Raw genomic sequence first — 27,247 nt, 5'->3', positions numbered from 1 at the left:
AAATTTGAGCTAAATCGGTCATCAAAGTTGCGAGATAATAATGAAAGAAGAAAACACCCTTGTCACACGAAGTTGTGTGCGTTTAGATGGTTGATTTCGAGACCTCAAGTTCTAAACCTGAGGTCTCGAAATCAAATTCGTGGAAAATTACTTCTTTCTCGAAAACTGTGGCACTTCAGAGGGAGCTGTTTCTCACAATGTTTTATACCACCAACCTCACTCCATTACTCGTCACCAAGAAAGGTTTTATGCTAATAATTATTTTGAGTAATTATCAACAGTGTCCACTGCCTTTAACCATGGTTAAACCTTTATGTAGTTATCTACCGTATCATTTAATATTTATTTATTCGTCTATTTAGTGCTGTTTTCCTTTTTTGTTGTGTATTGTTGTAACGGGCACATCCATCACAAGCCTCGGCTTTTAGGATGATGCCTCCATGTGAACATGGAAATAAATGTTATATTGAATGATTTGATATAGAGACCTTTTTTCTCCTCCTCACCTCAGGTGTTCTTCTCTCCGCTGCGTCTGCTCATCTCCAAGACATGATGGAGATCAAGGAGAGCACGTCTGAAGACAGAACTTGTGCCGCTCAGCTCCTCCAGATCTTCACAGTGTCTGAGATAGAGGAACAACAGCCGTTGCTATCGGACCAGTGCCCAATGTAATACTGATCCCTGAGAAAAATCTCAGGATTCGAACTGCCTCTAGCTACCGGGCAATCTCGGTAGTCTAGTTGGTAAGACACGGCTCTAGAATTGTTAGGGTCGTGGGTTCGAATCCCACCGGAGCAACATGCCTGTGATATTTGTTGACAAGACTCGGGGAAAGTACTGAGTATACAGTGCTAACACACATCGGTGTGTGGGTAAAAAAAAAAAAATTAATATTCCTGAGAAAACCTGGTTGAAATCTCTCGCCGCTAAACAGGTTGCTTACCAAAGCACAACCCAATGTGTGCGCATTTCTGCTATGCAGAAAAATTGTAAAGCAATATTTTTGGCGTAAGCGACACTATGAAATTGATTCCTGGGCTCATGTTTCATGTTTAGCACTTAAAAATCTTGCCGAGCAGAAATAGGTTACAGACCAAATTACAACACAATGTGTGTTGTTTGTGACTGGTTCCCTGCTTAGCAGAAAACAAACATGCTAAGCACCATTGTTTGCTTAAGCAGGGTCCAATTTCTTAGAGGTGCTTAACACAAAAAATTCGGTTTGGGTTACATTGAAAAACAAGTTGGCTGCCCCATGAAAAAAGGCATATTGTGTAAATCTTGCTCTTATAATATAATAATAATACCATTTTTGTAGAGCGCATATCACAATCACAGAGAATTCCCTTACGCTTAGAGATGAAAACAAAAGAGAAGTAAAAGTTAATAGAGATGTGAAGTAAATACAAAAGGAAAATTTAGTTGATACAGAAAGAAAGTACTGAAGGCTATTGCAAAAATAAATGTGTTTTTAACTGTGTCTTAAATAAATTCACTGTTTGAGCTTGTTTTATGGTGTCCGGAAGACTATTCCATTAATTCTGCTGCTGCTGCTGCTGCAAAAGCTCTGGCCCCATAAAATTTAGTAAAAGTCGAGGGACAAACTAAGAGAGCCCTGGATTTAGAGCGGAGATTACGAAACTGGATGATATTTCTGGATGAGTTCCTGGAGATAAGTTGGGCCTAAACCTTGCAAACATACGAATGTTAATGAAAGTATCTTATACTGAATACGGTGTTTTATCGGAAGCCAATGTAAATCATGCAAAATAGGAGACATGTGTTCACGCTTTTGAGTACGTGTCACCAATTTAGCAGCAGAGTTTTGGATTCTCTGAAGTTTGTTAATATGTACATCAGGAAGACCATACAAAAGGCTGTTACAAAAATCAATGCGAGACATTACATGTGCATGGACGAGTCTTTGTGTTGATTTCATGTTTAAGAATGACCGTATTGTACCAATTTTATGAAGAGAAAATGAAGCAGCTCTACAGGTATCATTTACATAAGCATGCATTGTAAGATGGTTATCAAGTTTGACGCCAAGATTTCTGGCAGAATCTGCCACTGTAATGACAAGTGTTAGGGGGTTGTTACAAATGGCATCCATATTCAAGCAATCTCATAGAAGGAAACAATTAAATTGTCACTTTTTTCTAAGACATTGTGAACTTTAATGTCACCTGGAAGTGGTATTTTGTCACTAAAATACGTGTCTTGGTGAGTGGAATGTGAATAAACAGTTAACTAAGGTTCTAAAAAATTAGTTTTCATTATATTTACAAATTTAAAAGTAGGCCTGACCCGAGAGGGCGCTGTTCGTTACGTCAATCGAGGCGCGATATTTCCGATTCTCGAAGCACGATCGGCTTGAAGCGTTTGCTGCACAGCGCTGGAAAAGACGTAGGACCGGTCCACGTTGCTAACTGACCCCATCTTTAGTTGTTTTGCTTCATCCAACAGCAACACACCTGGTCAACATCGCCGGGAAAATGCAAGATTTTTTTTTTTTTTTTTTTGAAAACGTACAAACTCACGACTAGGACTTGCATACATGTATACGTGTGTTTGATGTTAGATCGAGGCAAAGTCTGCCTCGGTTGACGTCACAAAGGGTAGGCCTCAAAAGTTTACTTATTATCAAAGCATCTGTGATGAATTTAGCAATAAATTATTTTTAAAATTATTTGATAAAAACTGCTATTGGAACATTATTTCGAGATGAATCTTAAGCCATGGACCTTCTGGTTTATTGGTTTCCCGTTTGACCAAGAGTTTGCATTTGGATTATTCATGTGAAGGCCTAGTTTGATTTTCTTAAAATATTACAGAAAAAAACTCAGACAAGGTAGGGGCAGTTTCCAAAACACTGTCTGCGTTTCTAACCCTTCGAGTGAGATTTCAAAAGTGGAGTCAAGGTGCTTTGGGAAGGATTTGAGAACTGAAATTGCTGACGGAGGCCGAGCTCAGTGAAACCTCAGCCAGATTTAAGGCTGATGATGTAAATGCCGGAAGTGTTAAACATTCAGTCAAACCAATCAGGGGGGGGGGGGGGGGGGGGGCTGTAGTCTTGAGATTTGCTGCGTTGCAATTACATTTGGTTGTCTGGTGTATACTGTTGATGCATGTGGCTTATCCAGTAAGAGAGTGCAGGACAGAAACATGGTTGAGATCAGCATTATATTTTTGTAAGAGCAGTTTAAAAAAAGATGTGTCTTTTGGCAGATTTCATGGCATATGGGTTATGTTTAAAGGCAGTGGACACTATTGGTAATTACTCAAAGTAATTATTAGCATAAAACCTTACTTGGTAACGAGTAATGGGGAGAGGTTGATAGTATAAAACATTGTGATAAACAGCTCCCTCTGAAGTAGCGTAGTTTTCGGGAAAGATGTCATTTTCCACGAACATGCTTTCGAGACCTCAAGTTTAGAATTTGAGGTATCAAAATCAAGCATCTGAAAGCACACAACTTCGTGCGACAAGGGTGTTTTTTTTCTTTATCTTGCAACTCTGATGACCAATCGAGCTCAAATTTTCATAGGTTTACTATTTTATGCATATATGTTAAAATACACCAAGTGAGAAGACTGGTCTTTGACAATTACCAATAGTGTCCACTGTCTTTAAAGGCACTGGACACTATCGGTAATTACTCAAAATAATTGTTAATTTAAAACTTGAGCAATGTAGATCCGTTGATTGTATAAAATATTGTGAGAAACGGCTCCCTCTTTAAGAAAGAGGTAATTTCTAACTCAAATATTAAAATACTGCATTTTATTAGGCAGCTGAAAGCACACACATTCTTACAACGGTGGTGTGTTTTTTCGTTCATTATTCTTTTGCAACTTCGATGAATTTAGTCCAAATTTACACAGGTTTATATTTTATGCATATGTTGGGATACGCTAATTGAGATAACATTGTTTTTGACAATTACCAACGCAACTTTGTTTATAGGCTACAACAGGCAATGCACAGAAGAAAAACGTTTACATGTTTACATTTCGCTGTTTGGAGGGCGGGGACTGTAAGATAATGTTATAGAGAGTTTCATATTTCCATACCCAGTCACGCGCAGACTATCGGCATTACAACACAATACCCTTTCAAGGCACCGTACACGTTTAGTAATTACAAACTTATACTTGGTAACGGAGAGCTGTTGATAGTATTAAACATTGCGAGAAACGACTGGTTTTGAAGTAACGTAGTTGTTGGGAAAGAGGTCATTTCTCACTCAAATAATAAAAGACTTCTGGCCAGAAGCCTTTTATTCCTATCTGAAAGCACACTAATTTGATTTGGCAAGGGTGTTTTTCTTCATCATTTTCTTGCAACTTCAATATAAACCAGTTGAGCCAAAATGTTCACAGGCTTGTTATTGTGTGCATGTTGGGATACACCAAGTGAGAAGACAGGTCTTTGACAATTACTAAACGTGTTCGGTGCCTTTAAAGACATGGATGTAGCCTACATGCACAAGTCGGGTACTTTGTCATGTATATGCATCGACTTTATAATGTTACGTTAAAGGAACACGTTGCCTTGGATCGGACGAGTTGTTATATAAAAAGCGTTTATAACAGTTTGTTATAAAATGCATATGCTTGGAAAGATGTTTTAAAAGTAGAATACAATGAACCACACAAGTGAGCCTCGAAATTGCGTGGTTTTCCTTTGACTGTGCGAACTAACACGGCCAGCCATTTATTGGAGTCAACAATTTGACTCCCATTAATGACCGACGTGTTAGTCGACGAGGTAAACGGAAAACCGTGCAATTTCGAGGCTAACTTGTGTGGATCATTGTATTCTACTTTTAAATCAACTTTCCAGCCATATGCATTTTATATAAAAACGGTTACAAATGCTTTTTATAGACCAACTCGTTCGATCCAAGGCAACGTGTTCCTTTAAGGTTATCTTTGTGTGATTTGGGAAACTGTAATATAATCTAATTTGCCTTATCATTTGATTAAATAACTATATTTAAAACAAATTATTATTTCGAGTTTTCCTTTGAATTATTTCTTGTGGAAATTTATTTAATTTTTGGGTTGAACAAAGAATTGACTAGAGTGGATATATTTATTTAGAGATATTTATTTAATTACGAACTGCGTTTCCCAGTCCTGAAGGCTTGGCGCTGTAAAATATACGTTGCACTGCTGTTATTAAAACATTAATCATGAAGTAATTTAGATTTTGCGGTTCAGGCCGCACGATGTCCCTCTTTTTTTTTTCTTTTTTTTTTCGATAGAAAAAGCAAAGGGCCTTTATCACATGGTTGGTATAGAGGGGGGGGGGGGGGGGGGATATGCGACAATTTGAATGCGTCTTTTGTCATAACAGAAAGTAAACTTGGTAAAACTGACCGATTTTTTTTTAACTATAACTAAATTAAATACACACTTTAACTTCTAAAGTATTTCCGCAAACCTCGTTCGGTGTAATGACGCCCCAGTTTAATGTCACATCGCTGATCTTGATATTGGCTAATTTGTTGTTGTCAGCTAGAGGGAGGGGTAGGGGTTTAGAGCTGTCAACCAGTGTGCTATGAAGCAAGCTCGACATGACTCGGTCAATGCATGCAGTGAATGTAACAGATCTTACAATGTCTGACATTCATGATCTTACGGTGACGTTCATGTCAAAAAGTAGTCCGAAAATAGCCGTGCAAATTGACAGTTTAATCAATCTGATTGAACTTCGACCAAAGTATTCAATGCGCGAGAGAGATTGCATTGATGTAGATGCTCCAGTTTAAACGCGGTGAAAAGTTCATCCAAATATAAGACGGTCATGGTTTACAATTGGCGCTATGTTTTTTTACGTTTGTGTTTATGATCTTCCCATCAAGGGAACTCGGGAAACTCCCACCAGGAGATACAAACACCAAGCTGGCAACAGCCAGTCTCTCTAACACAAGCAACGCTTTAAAGTCACCTGGAAGTGGTATTTTTTTTAAAATAAAGCTTTTGTCACTAAAATATGTGTTTTTACGAGAGGAATGTGAATAAAAAGTTAACTAAGGTTTAAAAATATTAGTTTTGATTGTATTTACTCGGGGAGTAGGCCCCGACCCGAGAGGGCGCTGTTCGTGACGTAATTCAAGGCGCGATTTGAAGAGAAAGTTTGTAGTCAGGCCCCTGTACATTACGTCTTTCAGATACCTTCTTCGATTTCCCACTAGCTGGAAAAATTGTTGGGACGGCGTCGTGTTTAAGAATGGCTCTTCTCGTCATGTCAAATGAGTGGTGTGTCCCGGATTCGAAGCACGACGGCTCGAAGTGTTCGCTGCATAGCGCTGAAAAAGACGTCGGACCGGACCACTTTGCTCTAGCCCACAACCGCCTATACTTGGGATCTGCAGGAAATAGATGAAGACTGACCCCATCTTTAATTGTTTTGCTGCATCCAGCAGCAATACACCTGGTCGGCATTGCCGGAAAAATGCCAGAAAAAAACCTTTTTCGCGGCGTACAAACTCACGTCTTAGAATTACATGTACTTTTGCACGTGTGTTTATCTACGCATCGAGGCAAAGTCTTCCTTTTCCTACGTCACACAAGGGGTAGGCGGAGTCAACCCCCCAAGCACTTAATTAATTTTTTTAACATATCAATCGTGACAAACAATTACTCAAAAAAATTGTTTTATTGTTAATAAACATATACTCTTGTGTTTAAAAGAAAAAAAAAATCCTATTTCCAGGTGCCTTTAAAGACCCTGGACACTATTGGTAATTGTCAAAGACCAGTCTTCTCACTTGCTGTATCTCAACATATGCATACAATAACCAACCTGTGAAAATTTGAGCTCAATTGGTCACAAAGTTGCGAGTTAATGATGAAAGAAAAAACACCTTTGTCCCACGAATTGTGTGCGTTCGGATGCTTGATTTCGAGACCTCAAGTTCTAAACCTGAGGTCTCGAAATCAAATTTGTGGAAAATTACTTCTTTCTCGAAAACTATGTTACTTCAGAGGGAGCCGTTTCTCACAATGTTTTATACTGTCAACCTCTCCCCATTACTTGTTACCAATAATAAGGTTGTATGCGAATAAATATTTTGAGTAATAACCAATAGTGTCCACTGCCTTTAATAAACGCCAATGGCTATGAATGGCACAAATCCAGAATTTTTTTATTCAGTACCAATGTAATTATGCAGGGCCCAAATGGAAACCAGTTATTTTGTTTTACTGATTTGGCTCACCTTGGGTAAATAAAGGAAATAAATAAATAACTACAGACGACGATACTTTTTTTCTAGTCACATGTGAAATCAGCGATAAGCTTGCAGGATTCGAACCCACAACCTATAGCGGTTGCAAGTCTACACTAATACCACTTTACCACGGCGACATGCTGTGATTAAAACTTAATATTGTCGAATAGTCTCTTTGTCTTGGCGTCGATTTTCTTTTCTCGGCTGAACTGCTCGGTTCCTTTGAAAAAAATGTCATTCTAACAATTCTGGAGCCTTCTTGAAGAAAAAAAAACAGCATGTCAGAAGTTGTTTTGTTTTTTAATGTTAATAATTTTCCCCTGTAAAAATGTACAGATTGTTACATGAAAAAGAGAATAAAGGAAGTGTCCAAAACGGGCGACTTCGGCTACAGCTATACGGCTTTGCGTCTTCTTATTCTTCAACACTGACAGACGCGCTGATCTAGCCGTAGCTGTAATTTGGTGGCTTCGGCTACAGCTACCAGCGACTTTGGCTACAGCTATATGGCTAGATCGCATCTCCCTACTAGATTCTTCAACACCAGGCAGACGAACTGATCTCAGTTGAGCAAGAGAATGTCTTCAGCCGACGCCTTCTCGGGAAACTCTGATGGTCGTCTTCCACGCATCCCGGTCCACACTCTGAAAACTCTCGGTTCAGAATAAACCCGGACTTGGGTCCCAGGGGGCCAGACCCTTCTGGGTCTGTTTGACCCACAATCCGTGTCATTGTGACTAAGAAACGTTGTTAAAAGCGGGGATTTTGACTCGGATTCCGGGTCAAACTGACCCAGAAATGGGTTTGGCCCCTGGGACCCAAATCCGGGTCAATTCTGACCCGGTAGTTTTTAGAGCGCAGCATCGGCGTCCTAAGCTCAGTTGTTTCTTGGTTGTGTTTCGTCTTTCTTCAGCTGATCTACGAATGTAGTCTCCTCCATCCAGCCTGCCCCTGTTCCTGTTTCCATCAATAGGTTCCCTGATCTTGAAAAATACCAAGGCAGCGTAGATCTGGCCGTGGAAATAGCCGAAGTTGGACAGGTCTAAGAATTGAAAGTAAATTTATGTCTGCTCTGTTCTCCAAATCACAAGTTGCAAACGTGCTCACATGCTGCTGGGGGCTTTCCATATCCAGTGTATTTACTTAACAAAAAATACTAACAAAACTCGAAAGGTGACTAACTCCACAAGTTAGACATAATGGTGTATTCGTTAAATACATGGTAATGGGCAAAAAGGGACATTTATTTCTTTATTTTTTTATTTATTTATTTCCAGGCAAATAGTACAGAAAGAGACATACCACTTTAATTAAGACTTTCAGAGAACAAACCTGCGGATTACCACAACGAAAATAATCAACATCTTAAGGCGATCCAGACAAAAACAACCTACAAAGGCACAGCGGTTCAATGTTTGTTTTTATGTGTTTTTGTTTCATCTCTTTAAGATGGCGGATGTATGACGTCAATGGCTCAATAAAACAAAACACCCCCAGTCTTTGCTCTCGCCCCGCCCCACCCCGAATGTGTCTGGTTACACCAATGTGCCATTTAGTGGACAACTATTTTAGCGATTTATGTTGAGTAAACATTAATCGTTGAAATACTACCGCGGCGGATCGATGCCATGCCATTTTTATAAACAGGGAAGTTGCGAGATTTACATTTTTCCCCTTTCTGAAACTGTTTGCTTATTCAATAAATCGCGAAGCGAAATACTCTGTAAAGAGAGGAACGCGTATGTTAAACAGAGACTCCATAGTTTGTTAACCTGTAGTTTCCATTCAGCCTCGGAAGAATGTGATTAATCGAAGGTGATTTATAACTCTTGTTTTGCTGGTAGCCATCTTGAATCCGAATTTGAAACTGCCCCTAGCCCGATAGCATTTTTTTTGTTTTGTACCATATGCTGGCTACGGGGTCAACAGTGAAGGGATCAGGTGTGGCGGTTTAAATTTTCCGCCGTGTTCAGTTTTCCGAATGACCAAATACGGTAACATTACGTCATGCGACGCCTGCGCACAGCAAGCGAAAGCAGTCAATTGTTAAATGCCCTACTGAGTCCCGGAAAACTGAACACGGCGGAAGACTGAAACCGCCACACCGGGAAAGCGCCATTCCTTATGCGTGTATGCGATGGCCAGCGTGTGGTACAAAAACAAAAAATGCAGCCCGATGTAGGACTCTTCCTCTTGCTGTACGCAGATACAGTCACTGTAGTATAATACGAAAGTGTACGGCTGCCAGGGCTAAAACTGCCTTCGAATTGCCGGTTTTTTATTTATTTACTTTCACTCAATTAAGAGGCGCTCGCACTTCAGTTTGCATCGAGTCCCGCCCTCAACGAAGTACAACTTAGACGTTACTGGCATTGATTCTGCCTAATTAAAGATACCTGCCATATCACTTCACCAGCTTAGATAAACACAATTACGATGTAAAAACAACGGCACTGACAATCAAACTTTAATAAAGATATATGACACTGAACTCTGCTCGTAGCTACAATCATAAACATTGCGCTTCCCCCCAGCCCCCAGGCCGGCTCGAAGAACGCCGGCTTCGTGATGTTCAAGGGCATCACTTTACCGTGTCCAATGGACCGTACACGGCGGTGTTGCTTCGGCTGTAAGAGTGAGACTATACCGTGTTTTCTTGGAATTCCTCCCGTCTCGTACTCTCGCCTTGACACTGAACCGGGACTGATGATAAAGAGACGGCACAGCACTTAAATGTGACACTGTCGGTGATTTATATGCATACTTGGACGTAGTGGACGTAAATTATTCCACGTGCACAATATTATTGATGTTGTAAATATCTGTGGGTCACTTAAAATATTGGCAGACTGAGAGGGAGGTTTAATTAAGGCACATGACCGGTGTTTTTTAAATTTTAATTCATGGAAAATTATGGTTAGCAAATGAGCGCTTATGTGAAACCTATGCGAAACAAAACAAAACAACGTTCTTTCGTAATGATCATGTCCGGTATTTATAATAATGTTTTCACAATTGAAATTAAATTAAAACAAAATAGTTTTCCACCCCATGTTAATAATTTGTTTATTATGTTTAGTATTTATTATTTATTCGGCATATTAAATCAAACAGAAGTATTATTAAATGGCTAGCAGAGCAACTGATTCAAACCAATACCAACCATCCTCAGCAAAAACGGCTATCTGCTGACGTCGTAGCTGATGGGTTGGTTCATATAATTTGCTAGGTTTTACCGAAAGTTGATCATCCTAATAACCTTTCTATCCGACGATAGCATATTGCGTTATTTATTTTGATTTTTAGTGTACCATTTTAGTTGTAACATGTACCATTTAGTTGTGATATAAAGTACGATTTTTTTCGTTTGGATACATTTAGTCCTATGTGCACAATAAAACCCAAGTTCCAGCTGTAAAGTCGGTTAAGGGGTAGTAGCGCCCTCAAGCGTCAACGAGGGCAAGCTATTATTTTTAAAAAGTCTCTTTGATTTCACGACGTCATACAAAATTATGCTGTTGTGGATGTTTTATCTTCTTGATGGATATATCTGTGGAAGTAGATAATCAAAAATATCCAATGATGTATTACGTTGATGAGGTAATAATTTATGAATGTAGAAAGGCCACAGGTGGATTTGTGGATTGTAGATCTTTGAATGTAAGTCCACGGATGTATTCATCTATGGATGTATTCGTATACAAACTTCATCCCAATTGAGTTGCGTCGATCTATTTCTGATTCCTGTTGAGGGAGATTATTTTTCATGTGGATGAAGATATCTGTGAATTTAGATATACTATTATTTTATGGATGCATATATCTGTATATGTGAACGTTGGTCATAGCTGTTTTCTTGTAGCTCACAAATTTCTCCAAACACCTTACTATAAAAGGATCAATTAAACCTTGTGGCGTGGGCCTATAACTGTGCTCCTTCTTGCCAGTGCTTCATTCAATTTTGTCCAGTTAAAATCAATTATATTTATGGGACATTTATAGTCCCAGTGGAAGCAGCTCTACTATGTAATTTGGCCGTGACAAATCCATCATGACTCCCATGCATCCAACATCACCATCATGCGCTAAATACCCATGTCATGAATCAACTATAGCAGCTCAGAGAACATTCCATCAACAAACTGAAGAGTGCATTATAGCCTTTTAAATCAATTATACATCCGTACCCCCTTCTCTTTGCCCTTTTCATCTACCTATACATCTCCCCACTTGGGAAATTTGTTGCGTGGGTGTGTGTCCAACCCATTCAGTATTATTTCAATCTGGAATTAAAGAATTTATCCAGGCATGGATTAGTGAGACTTACTTAAAGAAACTCGTTGCCTTGGATCGGACGAGTTGGTCTTTGACAAGCGTTTGTAACTGTTTTTTATAAAATGCATATGGGTAGAAAGATGTTGTAAAAGTAGAATGATCCACACAAACATGCCTCCAATTTACATGGTTTTCCTTTTACCTCGTCGACTAACACGGTCGGCCATTTGACTCCCATAAATGGCCGACCGTGTTAGTTCGCGCAGTAAAAGGAAAACCACGCAATTTCGAGGCAAACTTGTGTGGATAATTGTATTCTACTTTTAAAACATCTTTCCAACCATATGCATTTTATAAAAAACGGTTACAGACGCTCAGTTATGACCAACTCGTCCGATCCAAGGCAACGTGTTTCTTTAAAGGTGACACGTTGAAGTTCTCACTGGAGTTGGAAGCTTGTCTCCTTGGATTGGGGGGGGGGGGGGGACACTCACATGACCCCCTGGTGTAATAAATGACCCCAACCCGAATAAGGTTACCAGCCAAAATTTTAAAGACACTGGACACTATTGGTAATTGTCAAAGACTTGCCTTCACGGTTGGTGTATCTCAACATATGCATCAAATAAGTTAAATAACAAACTTGTGAAAATTTGATTTCAATCGGTCGTCGAAGTTGCAAGACAATAATGAAAGAAAAAACACCATTGTCACACGAAATTGTGTGCTTTCAGGTGCTCGATTTCGAGACCTCAAATGCTAAATCTGAGATCTCGAAATCAATTCGTGGAAAATTAATTCTCTTTCAAAAACTATACAGAGGGCCGTTTCTCATAATGTTTTATACCATCAACCTCTTCCCATTACTCGTTAACCAAGAAAGGTTCTATGCTAATAATCATTTTGAGTAATTACCAAAAGTGTCCACTGCCTTTAAGTCACATCCACAATCTGCGACTATAGTTTGGTTTTGCTAAAGCAGCCACCATTTCTGTCTGTATATAGGCATCTCTAATGGACCCAGTTCCACGTTGTTTAAAGATATCCGTGCATGCTAAAAGGGCGGGAAAAATAACAACACAATGTGTTTTGTTTAATTTACTTCTTTAAAGCAACTTCATCTAAGCTCAACATAAAGAATTTATTGTACAAACAGCCTGACACAAGCCCATAGTCACTACTATTTCATTGTGATTTCTTTTCTGCTGTTAGCAAGTTACATATAACTCAGCAGCATATATTGTGCCAGTGAACAGTTTGCGCGACCTCATGCAGTTGCAAATAGTATAATATAGTGTTTGCTTTGATAACCTGCTCTGCTAAGCGATATTTTTCCGTGAACTACCGTGCAAATTTTGTTAGGGCCATTGAAACTTTTCCTTGAAATCAAGCAGCGATTCTGGCAAGCGGATACGAGACACGCACGAGCAGCGACGGCAATTAGTTTAAATCGCTACTGAGACAGAAACGTGGCAGTAATTGGGATAAGAATGCTGAGTTTGATTGATTCACTGTATCCAACATCCTCAACAAACGACATGTGGATGGAGAAAATGATTAATAAAAATTGCCGGAAATTGGAGTTTTCACCACGTGTGTCCAACCATGAGTAACACAGTGGCCAGTAGGCCTACAGTTTCGTGTCAAACAACTATAGGTTATTCTAAGATTATCAGAACGACAACTATTGTAACTCTGCAGAAAAATGGTTTTGTATGTATTATTGTGTTCCGGCATGCTCAAGTAACATTAATTAATGTGCTAATGCCCTGCTACATCAACTTAACATGTGAATGCATATCCCAGGCATTATGTGGACTTGTCGAAACAGGCACATGATATGAAGAAGACTAACTTTCTCATACGGGGACAAAATTATTATAGAAAAAGAGGAAATGAAAACGAAAAAGACTAAAACTATAAATAAATAAAAAGCAAATAAAATACCAAAACTATTAAGAACTAAGTAATAACTTGAGTAATAAAGTATAACATGAGAGCTCACATTGGATACGGTTTTATTAAAAAAAATAGAAAAATATAACTTGAATGAGCCTGCTCTTCCAAATAACTAAATTGCATCCAACCTAGTAATTCAAGTTCAATGTGCAATTTCCATTGTGTAAATTTAGGGGAGTGGCTTAACTATTTCACATATTTTTATATTTTTTTTATATTTCCAATTTGCCTTCTGTTTAATTTTAAATTTATGTACAATTGTTGTAATTCAGCCCTTGTGCTGCGAGGACAGTTTTTTAATAAACCATTTTATCTATCTATCTATCTAAACCTTTACCGGACCTTCTTCATGCCTCTGAAGAATGTCCCGTTTGGATTGAAAGCTAAGGCCATCTACCCTACTTATTAATAAATGTATACATTAAATAAATGTATGCCAACCCGATTCGTTGCTCCTTTACACAATACCCCTAACCCCTCTCAGGTATCCACAGAGTGTGACCACATATATTATATAGTATGAGCTAGTTAGAAGGAACACGTTGCCTTGGATCGGTCGAGTTGGTCTTTGAAAAGTGTTGTAACTGTTATAAAATGCATATGGTTAGAAAGATGTTTTAAAAGACGAATACAATGATCAACACAAATATGCCTCGAAATTGCGTGGTTTTACTTTGACTTTGCGAACTTATAACACGGTCGGCCATTTATGGGAGTCAAAAATTTGACTCCCATAAATGACCGACCGTGTTAGTCGACGAGGTAAAAAGAAAACCGTGCATATTCGAGGTATGTTTGTGTGGATCATTGTATTCTACTTTTAAAATATCTTTCTAATCATATGCATTTTATAACAAACGGTAACAAACGCTTTTCAAAGACCAACTCGACCGATCCAAGGCAACGTGTTCCTTTAAGATTGATCACGGTTTCTAAAAGCAAACCCCCAAAACAGGAATGTAACACATGTCCCACTGCCGTTAGCTTGATTCGGGTTACAGATATAGAATGATATTCACTCTTCTATATTATCTCCCGAAGCTCTAACTTCCAAAACTGAAAACACTCTCCTATGACATGGAAACCAAGACAGTGATCCACGAAGTGTACTTTGAGCTGCTGTCAAGGATAGCTTCAAAGACTCCACTATATCATTTAACACTTTGCAAGAGATTCAGCTTAAGAAAGAGGAATTTACAAATTCAGATCGTTTTTCTCTTCGGGTGATTATTCTATCCTTCTTGGATTGTAGCCCCCTTGCCGTGATCGTATCAGAAGCCGAGGGTTAACTTTTTTAGTGGTTGAGTTGATTTAGAGTCGTTTGAAAAAATACTCTGAAAAGTGAGTCTGATGGCATTTTGGTTGGGGTGTGCTGAAAACCACAAAAAAATATTTCACTATAACAAGCCACAAGCTTGCTGCGTACAAAAAAACAGACTGCTCCACCATATAACAGGGTTGGAGCATGGTTGGAGCTTCTGCTTTTTCAAGAGTGCAAATTTTGTTTCTGCCCCTCAAAATAAAATCTGAGATCTTATCTCCCTTGTGTAATGTGGACGAGCCTATAGCTTAGGATATGAATGAATATGACTCCCCATGCAGTTCATTACACTTTTTAAGCGAAAATTGCTTAATTATGTCATTAGAGGATTGAACAACTCTACATCAATCCTCTAGTTATTTGAGGGTTACTAAATAATAATAAAAAAATCACAAAACCCACTGAAAGACACTGAAAGACACATTTCTATGCAAAATGCACAATATTGTGTCACGCACCAGTTTGGTGAAGGCCCCCAGTTGGGAAAGTTATAAAACAAATAACACAATAGGAGCTGTTGTAAAAAAGGATGACTGACAGTAGCACCTGTGCGGGGTCATATGCACTATATTGTCCTTATACAAAATGGACATTTTGGCTTTGTGCAAAATGATAGGAGAAATTGAAACAGGATATAGGATCCTTTAAATTCAGCATGGCTTCGATTTCACGAGAGAAAAACAATGGTTTGCGTGAGCATAGAAATGAAAGGCAATTCAGTTCCTGTTATGCTTCAAGTTCCGGCTTGGTCGGTGTTAAACGGGGCTCCTTAACGAAGAGGCGGAAGGGATGGCTCCAAAGCTGTATACAAGGCGATAGTCTTTTTATAACTCTTTCTGAATTGGACTTTGTTCTTGAAGTTCAATAGATTTCTACAGAATCTATAAATTTTTTTTTTGTGAAAGAAAGATTAATTGTGACAAATATTGTGGTTTTTTTCTCAGTGATATCATTTTGCTCGCCAATCATAAACGATAGTGTCGGGAGGGACAGACCGGAGGAGGGGGTGGGGGAGGGAGAGAGAGAGAGAGAGAGGTTGTCAGAGCTTCCTTGCCTTGGGGCATCTAACATCGACCAATTTCGTTTGTTTTGTTTTAATCTTTGGCAAGTCATTGTTGTGATTGATATACGTGGCATGATGTAACCCCTCCCCCTATTGTGGCTTCATTGTGTCCTTAGATTCTCAGAAATTCTTTCGAGGAATTTAGAGAGGAAAATATTGTATTCTCCAGATTGAATGATGACAGTTAAGATAGTTTGATATTGGATATTGGACATTCACATTATTGGTTCGCACGGCGATTATCGATGTTGCTTTTTTAGATATTGGATACTGGACATTCTCGTAGGTTTGTACAGTCAATGTCTACCAAGTACATCGATGTTGGATATCGAAAATTCCCGTAGGTTTGTACTTACCCTGTACATCGATATGGCACATTGGACGATTTACTGCTTTGACACGGATTGTGTGATCGGTCACTGACATGCTTAGTTCTATTTTGCAGAACAATGAATAAAGATCACTACAGTCTGTCTAAACATTAGAAACATACTTCTGTCGTGTATTTTGTGATATTTTTAATAAACCTTAATGAATTGAATTTAATTGAATTGAATAGTGCGTGTAACAACATTGGGTCAACGACTCAATCGCGGTCATACTGTTTTATGAATAATTATTATTCATTCATTCGTTAAAGGGACACACCGGCCGAATTGGGCTATTTGGGCTACAAAATAGAGTGAGCTATGACTTCAACGGTCTTCCAGGAATGAAGAAGAACAGTCCTTAAAAAGAATCATCAAATTTAGCCGTTGTTGAGCACTTTAAGACAAAAACGCAGGTCGCGTGATTGTTCTAACCAAAAAGTGGTACAAACAATCACGTGACCTTCCGGGCTAGTTTTACTTTCAGCCGTCTAAAAGTAACTTACTTAACCAAATTTAAATCTTTTGTTTTACAAAATTATTTACGAATAATTGACGAAAAAGATCATGTATTCAAATTATCGCTACAAAATGTAAATAATGGTGAAAAACTAACGTAAGATTCACATTCAAAGAGTCCGTGAAACGGAAGCTTGTTATGTGGCCGCTTTGGTTTTTTTAAATCATTTTTCGCTAAATACGTGATATTTTGATGATTTTTTTTACAGCAACCATCTACAAAAAAAATTATTTATGATTCTACACCCCTAAATTGCGTAAACGGTGAGCCGGTGTGTCCCTTTAATGGTTTGTTCTTTAAAAACAAAATTTCTCATGGCGACCAAGGGTTTGAATACAGGAAATATACAGTGAATACAAAATTATAAATGAATCCATGGAGCCCATGCAGAAACATAAATATAACGATTTCGAATACTTTTGTAGAAGGCATCCACCCCTATGTTTCAAATTTACATTTCGTAAGCAAACCAACATCACCCAGTCCAAAAAGAATATCTCGTTAAAGTCAACACTAATCAATCATTACTCATTACACCCATCATGATCATACAGCAGCAAACACAAGCTGGCATCGAACATGAACAAAATAAAAGAGAAGGGGGGGGGGGGGGAGAAAAAGAAGAAGAAGAAAAAACACACCAGACGATAATTAACTGTGTCTTAATGCTACCCCGACGGCGACATAAATGTTAGATTTCATTTCCCAAAGAGACAGCCATTTCATCTCTGCCGCTTTTCTTTTCCCAAGAGAAGCTTGACACAAAAATGTTGTGATTGCCCCTCACCCTACCTCTCACATTGTGGCCCTTTTCCAAACCACGGCTTCGGCTTTGGATTCAGCTCAGGCTAACTTGGCCCGCGGTTGTTTTGACATTATTGTGCATGCTTTGCTTACGCGCTCCAGACGGGGGGACGGAGCCTGAAGCCGAATCCAAAGCCGAAGCCGTGGTTTCGAAAAGGGCCTATGTCTGCTGTAATTTTACATGTGACGTCATTGCTGACAAGGCGTGCAGGGACTTTGAAGATGAATTAGTCTCACTGTCTGCTTCGCTGTAACTCACTTCTCGTATGGAAACATTCCTGTACTCCACTTTCAAGAAGGGTTCAAACTTAAACTCTAAACGAACTGGGTCTCGAGAAACATATCCTGACAAAAAATCGAATGTGGCTTCGATTTACCGGAAGGGGTGAATCAAGTATTTTGTGAAGTGCATTCTTATCAAATTGTATTGCCAGAAACAACACACACCCCGTGTTGTCATAGCAGCTAAATCAAGATGTTTGTACAAACTATTCGATTTGCCAGTTAATCAAGTTTTCTTCTAACGTTCCTAAAACTGTCAAAATGGGCATACAAAGGGTCTCTCAGAAGTTATGATACTAAACGAAGAACTGAGAAGTCTCCCGATTTTCGAAATCTTCTCTGCGGTAGTAGAATATAAAAAGACAAGACAAGTTCCTTACAAAAACCTAATCTACATAGCAAGTAGATGGTGTTGACGCAAACCGTATTTATATAATGAAAAAAAAATGCAAATTAGATATTCATTTTTGGTTTGACCCCGCCCCCCAAAAAAACAAAAATATACATATATTCCCAATGTAAGTTTAACATCTATCATACAATTTTTATTTTGAGATATGGTGGATACATTACAAGGCTCTTTCTCGTTTCGGAAAATCTGGTCAGTATACACCCACACCAAACAGTGCAATCCTACAGTGTCCAGCATATCTCAGAAAGGATAATGACCGCATTTCCTTCCAGTTCGTAACACCCCATATACATGTAATACCAAGAACATTATAGTTGAGACAAGTAGCGTGCAAATACTGTCAGCTTAGACTTCGCAGACGAACATTCCTCATTAATTTAATAGCAGGAACCAGGATTTAAAACCGCCACGTTATAAGATGATGAGTCTGATTCGCATTAATCATTCACGGTCCACCGGTCAAGATCATTAACAATATTCATCAACAAAGTAAACAAACAACTCATCACCTAGTCTTGGTTCAAGACTCTCCTGGATTTGTCGTCACAACAGGGCGCGCTATTACCCCCCAACGCGCTATCAACCACGAACCGCTATCACCCGAGAACCGCTATTTCCTGTGATAGCGGTTCGTGGTTGATAGCGCGTTGGGGGTGATAGCGCGCTCTCTTGTTACAAATCCAGGAGAGTCTTGAACCAAGACTCCTCATCACCCGGTCTATTGGTGTTGCTAGTTCAAGTTGGTTCACCTTTAATGACACTGGAGACACTACTGGTATTCACTCAAAATAATTGTTAGGCCGTGTCCGAATTGGCGACTTCGGCTACAGCTACGGCTAGGGCGCGCGCGTCTGACATTCTTCAACACTGACAGACGCGCTGACCTAGCCGTAGCTGTAGCCAAAGTCGCCAATTCGGACACGGCCTTAGCATAAAAACTTACTTGTTTATACAAGCAACGAAGAGCTGTTGATAGTATAAAACATTGTGATAAACGGCTCCCTCTAATGAAGTAACGTAGTTTTTGAGAAAGAAGACTTTACGCCTGCAGCCTTTCACAGGCATCTGCAAACACACAAATTATTGTGCAACAATGGTGGTTTTTTCTTGCATTATTCTCTTTTACTTCGATGACCAATTGAGCCCTAGTTTGCACAGATTTGTTATTTTATGCATAATTTTATGTTGGGATACACCAAGTGGTAAATACTGGTCTTTGACAAAATAACAAAATGTATCCATGTCTGTAAGCTAGTTCAGTTGACTTTTAACGAAATTGGGTAGAATTAAAATGTAAGGCCAGGTCAGTGACCGTACGGCCACGCAAATTGCATATGACGCCATGTTGTAATTGCGTCAAGTCCCTGGGGTCAAGGTTAACACTCCCATCCCTCGTGTTTTGTCTAATAACGAGCACGGCACAGATGAATGCCTCCAAAATAAATTTAAAAAGGGTTCCGGTAGCAATTATTATTATTATTTTTTTTTTTTTTTTTGTAGTATAGAACCGCCATCCAAAAAAAAAAATCCCTTATTTTTTGTAAGGATTCCCGTTTTTGAATCGATTTAGAAACACATTATTTCCCCCATTGAAAAGCAGTACGACAGTGGAAATTTTGATGTAGGCCTATATGCTTTTGAGATATACCAATAAGTTCTAATTTTGCGGTGATGTGAGATTGTGTAGGAATACTTCCACTCGCAATTATCAGATGAAAAAAGGGTCATACGTTCGAGTCCCATCCGAGTGATTTGCCTGTGTTTCTGTTTACACATAACTCGAGAAAGTACTAAGTCTACAGTGTAGCACACATCGGTATAAAAACCAAATTGCTGAATTCCACCATTCCAATATTGATTCGTGTCAACTAAACCTCCCGGGGCAGGATTGACCTGAACTACGGGTCGCTGGAAGCCATGATGGCTCTTTTGGATTCTGTGTCACTTTGACAGAGTAATTAGCAAAGGTGTATGTGCCCTCTTTTTGGACATTATTGATATTTACTCAAAATAATTGTAAGAATAAAACTCTTACTTGGTAACGAGCAATGGGGTGCTGTTGATTGTATAATACACTGTGAGAAACGGCTCCCTCTTAAGTAGGCTGACCGTAGTTTTTGAGAAAGAGGTAATTTCTCTCTTAAAAAAAAACCCATAAAGACTTCAGTTAAAGCCTTTTATTATGCATCCACAGGCACACAAATATGTGCAGCAAGTTTTTTTCTTTTTTTTTTCTTTTCATGTAACTTCGATGACCAGTTTAGCAAAATTTTTCCCAGACTGTTTATTTAATGCACAGGATACACCAAGTGAGAATACTGGTCTTTGTAAAAATACCAAACGTGTCAAATGCCTTTAAAATTTGTTATTCCGTATGAGAAGAGGTTGACCTAGGAGTCGCTAGCCTTCCAATCGTTATTACAAGTTATGTATAACGGTGGTAATTTTGCGTAAGTGTCCATTTAACCTCACCGCGCTAAAAAGGTCAGTGGCGTCACAGACACACTTGTTTGCTCAGCAGCGAAAACGTGCCTCTCGAAATTATGACGCAGACCACATTTTTGTTCCAGGTGCTAAAGGGGTATTACTCCAATACCAGATCGATTTCAAATATTTTCATTTATAGCTGGAGGTCGGGCATCTCACCTGCAGCGTTCGATGCCTCCTCCCACGAACCCCTTCAGACGGTTTCTGGCGCGTGTATAACGTTACATTTCCATTGATACCCATTTTACCCGTTGCTTACATTTAGTTACTTACAGGGCCGGGCCACAACGGGGGAACTTTACCTGATTTCACCTGAAGCTATTGCTATAAATGACTCTTCGGTCGCAGTGGCATTTCCCCAAACCCAACCCCTCATTGATTGGCGAACAAAATCAATGTGCAAGGTACAGCTTAGGGTTTCTGTTTTGTTATGTAAAGAGATGAACACAGGATTCAGGGGAAATAAAATATAAAATTAAACGACGTCGCTGACAAATTTTGTCAGCGACATCGTTTGAGCATCAGTAGTGCGCAGCGTGAAGATAAAGCAATAATAAAATGGTATGTTCGGTTAGTATCAAAATTTACGATTGGGTCTGGCAAACCCTAAGCCACTGACTCGAATTCAAAAGAGAGATGTTGATATGGCACCGAATATGACAGTTATCTTTTTATTCATTCAAATCAAAACAATTCCCGTGGTCCAGATCAACAAAACCTAGTTTGAGAGGCGAATGGTGATTTTTCCTACATTCCAAACCGATTTAAGCATGAATTATACTTTCTAATAGCCAGTCCGGTATTTATACGAAACTTCACCAATGACAGTACGTTTGTTTGATGCTGGACTTTTGACGTTCACATAGGTTTGTAGAGCGAATATCAACTTTGCTGTTTCGATTTTTTTTATTTTTTTTGACAATGGTAATTCATATAGGTTTTTAATGGACATTCATATAGTTTTTTTTTTACAGTGAATGTCTACCTTGCAGATCGATAATGGACATTGAATATAACACGTTTGTACAGCGAATAATTATCTACTTTCATATGCTCATGCCAGAATATAACAATATTATTTTCAAATCTGAAGCACAATGCACACATGGGGACGCAACCAAGGACTATTTAATCACTGTCTTTCATTAGGACATCAGAGAGACCCATATACCTTGCAATAGGCACTGCATCAACCTCGATATAACAACACTGTCTTATTTCTCATTATAAACCACTCACAGAGTTGATACAATTCCTAAGGCAGCATGACCTTTGACCTTATAAGCACGACGCTACTCCGCCACGACATTGTCTTGTCTTGTCATCCTGGGGGCGGGGAAAAGGACGTTGCCCCTAAGCGTGCCGTCTCAAGGTGTGAGATGTGTTGACTTTTAGGAACAGATACCGCTTAATTAAAGATTCCTCTATGAAGTTCGTTTCTTCTTTCGATCAATGGAAGTTATACAACGAGTTGCTTTTTCATCAACAGTCTCCCGTAGCTGCCTTGCAAGGTTTGAAAGAAATGCCAGATTATTTCTTTTTGTGGATCTGATCAAAATCAGGGCTAATTTTCACCGGTCTTAATACAGACAATCTGCTAACTAAAAAAAAAATACGTACCAAAATATAGCCGTGAGACCTCAACGCAGTACAACTATAGCATGAAACCAAAAATGTAGCCCCGAGACCTAAATGAAATGTATTCCCAAAACCTAAACTTTGTCCGAGGTCTGTAACCCGCAATTTGTTACCCTGAAACGTAAATGTATACCCGTGATATAAATGTTGCCCAAACCAATTACTAAAAAGTAATATCTTCAAAACCCAAACGTTGCCCAAAGTGTGTACCCAATTTGATAACCTGAAACCTAAATGTATGCCGAGACCAACATTTAACATGGGACTTAAAGGCAGTGGACACTATTGGTAATTACTCAAAATAGTTATTGGCATAAAACCTTTCTTGGTAACGAGTAATGGGAAGAGTATAGTATAAAACATTGTGAGAAACGGCTCCCTCTGAAGTGCCATAGTTTTCGAGAATGAAGTAATTTTCTACGAATTTGATTTCGAGACCTCAGATTTAGAACTTGAGGTCTCGAAATCAACCATCTAAACGCACACAACTTCGTGTGGCAAGGGTTATTTTTCTAGCATTATTATCTCGCAACTTCGATGACCGATTTAGCTCAAATTTTCACAGGTTTGTTATTTTATGCATATGTTGAGATACATCAACTGTGAAGGCTAGTCTTTGACAATTACCAATAGTGTCTACTACCTTTAATCGTGGCCCGAAACCTAAATAAAGCGCCAAACTTCGTTCTTAGATAGCCAAAAAACGTATCCTGAAATTTTAATATCAGCCCAAGGCATAAATGTAACCAAGGACCCAACTCTTAGACACATAGCTGGAAACCTTCTGAAGCCTGGTCCCTAAGTCTAACCGAGACCGAACTCTCAGGCCTAATTAAGTATAGATTTATACATTGATGTAGCATCATACCTGAATGTAACCGATACCTAATTGTAGCTTGATACCTAGATGTAACCAAGAACTATGTGTGGCATATTGGTCTATGTTCAGTTCTCAGTGTACATTCATCTCTCGGGTAAATTTAGGTAACACACGTGGAACACGTCATATTCCATTTTAAAGGCAGTGGACACTATTGGTAATTGTCAAAGACTAGCCTTCACAGTTGGTGTATCTCAACATAAGCATAAAATAACAAACCTTTGAGCTCAAAATTTGAGCTCAATCGGTCATCGAACTTGCGAGATGATAATGAAAGAAAAAACACCCTTGTCACACGAAGTTGTGTGCGTTTAGATGCTTGATTTCGAGACCTCAAGTTCTAAACCTGAGGTCTAGAAATCGAATTCGTTAAAAATTACTTCTTTCTCGAAAACTATGGCACTTCAGAGGGAGCCGTTTCTCACAATGTTTTATACCATCAACCTCTCCCTATTACTCGTCACCAAGAAAGGTTTTATGCTTATAATTATTTTGAGTAATTACCAGTAGTGTCCACTGCCTTTAAGGCATCATGGTGTTTTTAAAAAGTGTTGCTTCAACGCTTCCCTTTTCAGGGTTTTCAATTTTGATTCCAATTCTAGTAAATGTGGATCTTTCGTTGATTCAGATTGAATAGGCGATTTCTCAGACATGTGCTCAATTTCATAAAGCCTGCTTATAAGCACACAAACATTGCTTTACAGAAACAGGTTACCAGCCAAAATTACATTGAGTTTTCAGTGTTGTGACTGGTGCTTCACTTAATGTTTGCTTAGCAAAGACATTCGTCAAGCGGTCTTTCTGCTAAAAGACAGTAGACACTATTGGTAATTGTCAAAAAAACAGTCTTCTCAATCGGTGTATCTCAACATATGTATAAAGTAACAAACCTGTGAAAATTTGAGCTCAATTGGTCATCGAAAATGCGAGATAACAGTGGACAAAAAAAATCACCCTTTTGTCACACGAGGTTGTGTGCTTTCAGATTTTTGATTTCGAGACATCAAAATCTAATTCTGAGGTCTCGAAATCAAATTCGTGGACAAAATTCTTTCTCAAAAACAACGTTACTTCAGAGGAAGCCGTTTCTCATAATGTTTTATACTATCAACCTCTCCCCGTTACTCATTACCACGTATAAGGTTCTATGATAATAATTATTTTGGGTAATTACTTATAATGTTCACTGCCTTTAACAGCTTCATGAAGTTGTTTCATGATTTAAAAACCTTAAAAACGTAGAGGAAATGTACAAAGCAATCAAAATAAGAACCGTTATCAGTTTATAATTAAATGGACGTATCTTTCGTTTATTTACATCTTTTACATCATTTAAGGTTTCAATACAACGAGTTTGTTGACACTTCATTAAAAGAGCTGAATAGAATCAACAACAAAACAATCCATAAAAACGGTTTACACTCATACACAAAGAGACTCACAGTTAAACATAAACACTTCATGGAAGAAATTCACAGTTTAGGTTGACTAAGAATCGAACATCATTGTCCTAAGTTCATTGCCATGATGTTCAGCAGTTTAGCAAAATTGGATAAAATGTCAAAAAATCACATTCTGATATAATATTTTCTGGTTTACTTTTTACAAAAACGGATAATATACAGGGTCGATTCTATACAAAGTGTACCATTCACCATGTACACTGCATAGAAACTGTACATATTTTGTTATACTTTACGAATCTACACAAACAAAATTGTGGGGTGGGGTACGATTAACTCGCCCACAAAACGAGTGGGGCTTATCAAAGTAATCGAATGCAAATCGTCATTCACTGAGTCATGTGATAAGGGTTCAATTTCCAAAAAGGTAGATAGACTTTTGAGCACATACACATGCTTATCACAGAGAAGCATTCGCAGAAATAGGCTCCGTCCAAATTACCATTTTAGTCTGCACTGCTCGCGTCAGGTTCCCTGCTTTTTGTTGCTAAGCTAATACATTTTTTGTTATGCATTTTTATTTGGCTGAATGGCTTTTTGAAAGATTACGGCAGGTGCCCGAACTGGTTGCTGTGGCTACGGCTGCTACTAAGTGTCTTGGCTATGGGAATATTATTCATGAACATGTTAGCGTCCTTGATCAAGGCACACCCTCTAGGGTCGAACACGGCCGTATAAACAGCTTCACCGAGCACAGAAACACCTTGCTTGGGATGAACGGGTAGACCTTAAAGGAACACGTTGCCTTGGATCGGTCGAGTTGGTCTTTGAAAAGCGTTCTGTAACCTTTTGTTATAGAATGCATATGGTTAGATAAGGTAGAATACAATGATCCACACAAAAACATGCCTCGAAATTGCGCGGTTTTCCTGTTACCTCGTCGACTAACACGGTCGGCCATTTATGGAAGTCAAATTTTGGACTCTCATAAATGGCCGACCGTGTTAGTTCGCGACGTAAAAGAAAAACCGTGCAATTTAGAGTTATACTTGTGTGGATCATTATATTCTACTTTTGAAACATCTTTCTAACCATATACATTTCATAACAAACGGTTACAAACGCTTGTTATAGACCAACTCTTCCGATCCAAGGCAACGTGTTCCTTTAACCAGTTAAGGCCATGTTAACACGAGGCAATTTACAGGACACCAGTACACAGTACCAGACAAACTCCAATAAAATAAATACATTCACATTTCAGTTATCTCAATATTCTACTTGTGGATAGTGATTAATAATTAGAGTGCACCCTGAGCTGCCGAAGAGCTCATTTTGCATGCAGTGGAGTTGGTTACCTACTTGCTTTGCCAGGGATTTTGTGCACGTTCAAATCGGGCTTATTCTGAGAGCAACTGCAATCAAAACACGCCATGTCTTTTATTTTTTCTAAAGTATTTAGTACTCTTAGATTGAATCTTATCAGTTCTTTGTCTTGAAGCACGCACACGAATGTTTAGCATGGATGTTGCTATACTTGGCAATAATATCAATTACCAGCAAAAATGGAATGCAATTGTTCTTTGTTCACAAGGTTTACAACAAGATGTTCTACTTTCCGGTAACTTTAATGACCGAGCCATGATCACAATTCTGTAACTTTCTGAATTATTTTACATGGATATCGGATCAATAAAAACATCTGGCCCCGCTATGCACACTCCTCCTTGCCTCTCAAAAGAATATCAACAACATGGCTTTATTAAAAGAATTCAAAATTGCTTTTGCAAAGAGAAACAATTCTAGAAGGAGCGTGCGGATCAGTTTGCCCACTTTGCACTGGCAAAGTTTCAAATACAAGCTTCAAGTGTGTGTAACAACAAGCCAATGAAAACACTGAACGCTAGTTAATATCGGTTGGTTGTGATAATTTGATATTACAACAGGAATACATTGTTATATATGTCTTCGAAGGTGAACATGATTTTCAAACTGTTTTTCATTCCTTTTTTTCTGAGTATAATGCGATGTCGGTCAACAACAGTTGCCCTAGAATGCCATTGTAGAATTCACTTAAAGGATTTGGGTACTTTTTCAAAATGTCCACAGATTTACATTAAACTTACAGGGTTTGAAGAGAATGAAAGTGGAAAGCTTCCCTTCAAATATTACTAACTAAGGTTGTGTAGTTTTTGAGAAATGAGTAAAACATGTCACAAAATCATTTTCGTCTCATGAGACCAAAATGATTTTAGCATGTAAAATCCCCTTAACCAGTTATGATATTTTACCAAATCATAGCATAACTGGTTAATACGTTTTTACATGCTAAATCTGAGACGCAAATTGTTACTTTTACTCATTTCTCAAAAACTACAGCACCTCAGTAAGTAAGATTTCAAGGGAAGCTTTCTACTATCATGATCTTCAAACTGTGTAAGTTTAATGTAAATCTGTGGACATTGTGGTGGACATTGTGTTTTTAGTTAGAAAAAAGTACATACAAAATACCCTTTTAAGGCACTGGACACCTTTGGTAATTGTCAAAGACCAGTTTTCTCACTTGGTGTATTCCAACTTATGCCTACAATAAC

General features: G+C 38.6%; 1 protein-coding gene across 1 annotated transcript in view; it reads left to right on the top strand.

Annotated features, from left to right (window-relative positions):
* The window catches only part of LOC139938292 (HEAT repeat-containing protein 6-like), a 62,303-nt gene extending 60,097 nt beyond the window's left edge, over positions 1–2,206 (top strand). The window contains exon 23 of the mRNA XM_071933709.1: positions 512–2,206. Coding sequence (XP_071789810.1) covers positions 512–672 — 161 coding nt within the window. The 3' untranslated portion in view covers positions 673–2,206. The remainder of the gene's footprint in view (positions 1–511) is intronic.
* The last annotated feature ends 25,041 nt before the right edge of the window (positions 2,207–27,247 follow it).

This window comes from Asterias amurensis, chromosome 6 (genome assembly GCF_032118995.1).
Source record: "Asterias amurensis chromosome 6, ASM3211899v1".
Taxonomy (NCBI): Eukaryota; Metazoa; Echinodermata; class Asteroidea; order Forcipulatida; family Asteriidae; genus Asterias; species Asterias amurensis.
Note: the sequence above shows the minus strand (reverse complement) of the source record. Positions and strands in the feature narration are given on the sequence as shown.